Raw genomic sequence first — 5,347 nt, forward strand, 5'->3', positions numbered from 1 at the left:
CCTCTATTTTATCATCAAAATCAGGATTTTGCTCCTCATCCTCTTTCTCCAACTCCACATTCTTCATAGATTTCTAAATCTTCTCCTCTTGAAGCCTTAGAGATTTTTGCTTCTTCTCCATTATGTGAGATAGAGGTTCATCATTCGATGGGGTAGGAACCCTAACATCATTGTGACCCTTAAAACCCTTTCCTTTACCACCACTCCTTTTCTTCTAGTAATCTCTTACCATTTCCTCCACAAAATCAATTTCATGGTTAGAGATACTCCCTTCAACAATCTTCTTCTTCTTCTGAGAGCTACACCCAAAACCTCTTTCTAAACTCTCATTACCCCCCTTTGCATCATCTTGAGTATCTAAGTCATAACCTTTCTCTGAGAGACTGCCCTCTGTGTCATATTCCACAGCCTTCAAGCTACCCATGGGTTTCACATCCTTTTTGGATTTTAACAAATTCATAATAAGAACCATAAGGCCCTCATGACACACATGTTCTCCATTAAGATCATATTGAATTGTCTGGATGGAGAAGCTTAGAGACTGCATCAAATAAAAGGGGAAATTGATCCTCACATCATGGGTAAAGTGATTAGCTAACATAAAATGATACCCATATAAAATTTTAAACCTACCATCCAAAGTAAGATACTCCATAATGACAAACAACACAACTCTCCATGGTTGAGAAACAGAGGCAGGGTTGAAATAAGAGTTACCAATTTTCACCAATCAGCTTCTCTCATTTTCCAACTCCACAAATTCATTAATGGCCCTATCCAACAACTTCCTATCCCAATAAAAGTTGATGCCATCCATATCCAACCTCATATCCTCCATAATCACCTCTTCAATCACTTCCATACACTGGTTTCCAACCATGTTAGAGTCGTCCTTCTAAGTTTTAATGAATTGCTGAGCAATAGTAAGATTATTACCCTTGAGCCTTTCCATATAATCTGTGTAATTCACCCACCTTCAAATGTCCCACACATCCATTTTCTTCATCCGCTCCTTGCAACTTGTAGGTTCCACTCTCTTCCTTTTTCCTCCCATATTCCCCCCTTTAATGTCATTGGATTTCTCTCTTTGGAACCCCCGATACGCACTGCTATCGAAAAAAATATCGCATTTGAATAACAAAATGATAACAACAACCGATAATCTATGCAAATTAAAGCTCAACGTTCTAAAAATCATAACCCAACACAACCCGAGAGTGATCAACAGATAATTAAAAATCTATGACATCATCATTATTAAAACATTTTTGGTTACATCTTAATTTATAATAATTGATAAAGTGGTAACCATCAGTATGTAAAGGCTCATTATTATCGCAAATAACTTTATGCACACTTAAGTAGACCATGTTAGCTACCCAATCAGTAGCATAGTTAGCTTCCCATGAAGGCTGAGTAATTTTATTAAAACAATTTATGATGTTGAGAGAGTCTCCTTCCACCCAAACCTTTCTCAAATTCAAAATCTTTGCATAAATAAGACCATGAAGAGTAGCACAAGCTTCAACCACATGATTAGTTTGACTACTAATAAGAATAGCCATGCATCCCACTTTATCACCATAAGAGTTCCTGATAACAACTCCACAACCAGCAATGCCTAGGTTCCCTTTTGAAGCCCCGTCAAGGTTTATCATGAACCAATTTGTCGGTGGGCTATCGCATCTAGCACTATCCCTTGGATTAGGTTCCTATATATCCTTACACAAGCTCTTAAGGTTCCACTTATGAAACACACAGTCTTCCCAATCATTATGAGTTTGCTGTCTAGAACCATTAACTTTAATATTCTCTATTATATAGGACCTTAATTTTACAAAAAACTTCGTCTAAACTGGATTCCACTCCTTTAAAGACCCTTTCATTATGCTCCTTCCAAATACCCCAATAGGTGTAAGGAAGAATGAAATCGCACATTTTTAAAATCAAAGCATTCTTGCAAGGAGGTTTCCAACTAGTAAAGAACAATTGAATAGTAGCAGGGAAAACTGAATCTATATTCAACAAGTTACAAACCTTATCCCAAAGCTTTTTGGTAAAGGGGAAATGCAAAGTAATATGGTTGATTGATTCATAATAATTCTTGCAGAGAACACACCTATTCATAATGATGAAACCTCTCTTCCTTAAATTGTCTAGAGTCAATATCTTATTCTATAGAAGAATCCAAAAGAAGATATTAATTTTAGGTGTAATTCCTTTCACCCAAGCCTTAGCCCTACAAGGTTCTTCATATAAGTCAAAAGAGTTAGAATAGGCTGAGGATATAGAGAACATTGCACTAGGATCAGACTTCCATATTAAATCATCCTCCTTTTGACTTAAAAAGATAGCATTTAGATGCTTATTAAGATCAACCAAGTTGTCATTCAGCCTTTTAAGGTCCAACCACATATCATTCTTCCATTAATCTGCCACAAGAGTACCAATAAGATTCTTACATTGATCCATATAATTCTTCCACCTTGGATTATCACAAAGTGGGTGATCCAATATCCAAATATCTTCCAAAAAGAGATTTGTTCTTCCATTTCCCACCTTCAAACTAACTCCTTTCCTTATAATGTTTTTATGTTTTTGGGCATTTTTCTAGATCATGGATCCCCCTTGTTCCAAATCAATATTTAGGAAATGATTAAAATCATGGTTATCGCTGTTGTATTTATCAACCCATATGTTCTTCCATTCCCCTTCCTCTTTATGCCATCTCCATAATAATTTTTCCAATAAAAATTCATTCATTGTAGTAATTCTTCTCAAATTAAGCCCACCCTTCTTAAGGGGCATACAAACATTTTCCCAAGCAATCAGTGGTAATCATTTTTTAGTCTTCGTGCCAGTCCATAAGATCTTTTGAATTTTCTCAATTGCAAGAGAAAACTTTCTCAAAATTTTAAAAACACTCAAAGCATAAAGTAGAACACTTTGGAGGATGGACTTCAATAGAATTACCTTTCTAGCTTGACTAAGGAAGGAGCCTTTCCAACTAGCAAGTTTCAAGTGAATTTTATCAATCAATGAATTTCAAAAGATATCTATCAGGAGGGTTTAAACTCAGAGGTAACCCTAGATAGGATCTAGGAAGAGAGCCAATCTCATAGCCAATAATATTTTTGATTTTATTTTTCCTAGCCTTACTAACATTAATGAAGTACATCACACTTTTTCTCTAATTAAAGATTTGGCCAAAAGCATTCCCATTGTCAACCAAAGCTTTTTTAATATTCCTAGTATTTCTAACTGAGGCCTCTCCCATAACAATAAACTCATCAACAAATTTTTGATGAGAGCATATCAAAGCAGAAGAGGAAGGGTTAAGGCCCACAAAGTCCCCCTTCATCACCATATTTTCCACAAATCTCCCCAAACATTCAACCAAAAGAATGAGGAGAATAAGAGAGATTGGGTCCCCTTGTCTGAGACCCCTAGAAGCTTTAAAGAAGGAGGTAGGAGATCCACTTACAAGAACTAAGAAGGAAGCTGATGAAAACAACATGAATATCAAACCCCAAAATCTCTTATTAAACCCAAATGCTTCAAGACCTTGGATAAGGAAGTTCCAATCAACTCTGTCATAGGCTTTGGAAAGATCAAGCTTAAGAAAAAACCCTTCTTTCTTGGACACTAAAAGGCAGTGAATATTTTCATAAAAAATATTAATGGAATCCAAAATCTTTTTGCTAGGAAAAAAAACTATTTTGCTATCTAGAGATGACAACTAGAAGAAGAGGCAGAATTCTAAGGATCGACACTTTGGAAATAAACTTATAAAAGGAACTACACAGGCTGATACTGATGCAGAGCCACACCTTGGAAAGCTCAGGAGGAATACTCACTCAACTGAGTTACTTCAAGGGGCACGTACATCACCCAAGATCGAATTCGAATCCAAACTCAAGATTGGACTAGACAGGATCTGCAAATCATTCTTTAAACAACAACTCGATATATATATATATATATATATATATATATATATATATATATATATATATATATATATATATATATATATATAAGAAAACCATTTACATTCCATCCTCTACTGAAAGTGTTTCTAGAGCCAAAGCTACTGTCTCTATATCGCTGACTAAATAAAATAGGTGACTGCCATCATAGATTTCCTGCATGAAGTTAACATGATAACAAAACATAATAAAAAGTCGACTGAGATCTCAAGACATGTCTATCTTTACCCACTCAGCATCACTATTCTATCGATCCACAATATTCAATCTCTTTTCAATCCGTACGGCTGCATGTATTGGAGACAGAGGGAATAGAAGGGAACAAAATCTCTATGAAAACAAAGAATTTGATCTTCTCTTGTTGTAGTTGCCTCTTGCTGGATTTGGATGGCTTGCTTTTTCCTTGAAGGAATAGTTGCTCAGATCTCCATCAAATACTTTGCTTTCATCTGCGTAGATCTGCTAGACATTCTGCTTGGCAGCGATGAGCCAGCAAAAGCTGCTCCCGCCCATGGACAACCTATGCTGAATGTGGCACCTTTGACAAGTGATGCTCCAAGACCTACCAAGCCTCAGGAAAATGGACCTGCAAAGACTTTGAAGCCGCAGGAAAATGGACCAGAAGCTCCTGCGGGTGTACAGCTGAACCCCACAAACACTAATAACTATTTTCGAGCAGAAGGGCAGAACTGTGGCAACTTCATCACGGATCGACCCTTCAATCACCACATAATCTTCTCTCCTATCTTGAATGATATCTTCTATAAGCTGTGAACTACATTATAAAGTTCTGCTTTCTTTCGATATCAATGGGACGTGATCTTCAAGTCGGCAACTTCAAAAACACGAATCGGGAGCCAATCCAAAGGTCTCGGCTATCTTGTTCATGGCCAAAATTGGTATCCAATATCCATGTTGTTGCAAGAACAATGGCTCTCCAAGAAATGCCATGTTAAAACATCAAGAAATACATAATTGAATCTTCGTATTCTCTGCTGAAAATATCAAAAAAACACCATAAAACCGAAACTTGCATAAAGAAAATCATTTCATAGCTTTCCCACTTCGATTGCTATTTTTTTGATATTGATTTCCAAGAGGAGAGATAAGGCAGAATCCAAATCTCCAAATCTGAAAAGACACGCAAACTGAAACTTTTTAATTTACTCAAAGTCGAATGCCTCTCTTACATAGCTGAATGGCTTATTTAAAACTGACTTCTCCTTTTCTAATAAAAGGATCTGAAACATTTTTTCGTCTTCTATCCAAGAAAAGGATAAGAATCTGAAACTGCCTACTACCTATTATTGGATTCTGACAATCATTATCTACGAATTAAAACTATTCTAATTTAAAAA

General features: G+C 36.2%; 1 protein-coding gene across 1 annotated transcript; it reads left to right on the forward strand.

Annotated features, from left to right (window-relative positions):
* Positions 1 to 4,376: 4,376 nt before the first annotated feature.
* Positions 4,377 to 4,763, forward strand: LOC149564333 (protein SPIRAL1-like 2). The gene has a single exon (XM_089828328.1). It carries the CDS (start codon positions 4,377 to 4,379, stop codon positions 4,761 to 4,763), a length of 387 nt encoding a protein of 128 aa, XP_089684454.1.
* Positions 4,764 to 5,347: the final 584 nt, after the last annotated feature.

This window comes from Cupressus sempervirens, chromosome 4 (genome assembly GCF_028749045.1).
Source record: "Cupressus sempervirens isolate cs-2001-9-10 chromosome 4, ASM2874904v1, whole genome shotgun sequence".
Taxonomy (NCBI): Eukaryota; Viridiplantae; Streptophyta; class Pinopsida; order Cupressales; family Cupressaceae; genus Cupressus; species Cupressus sempervirens.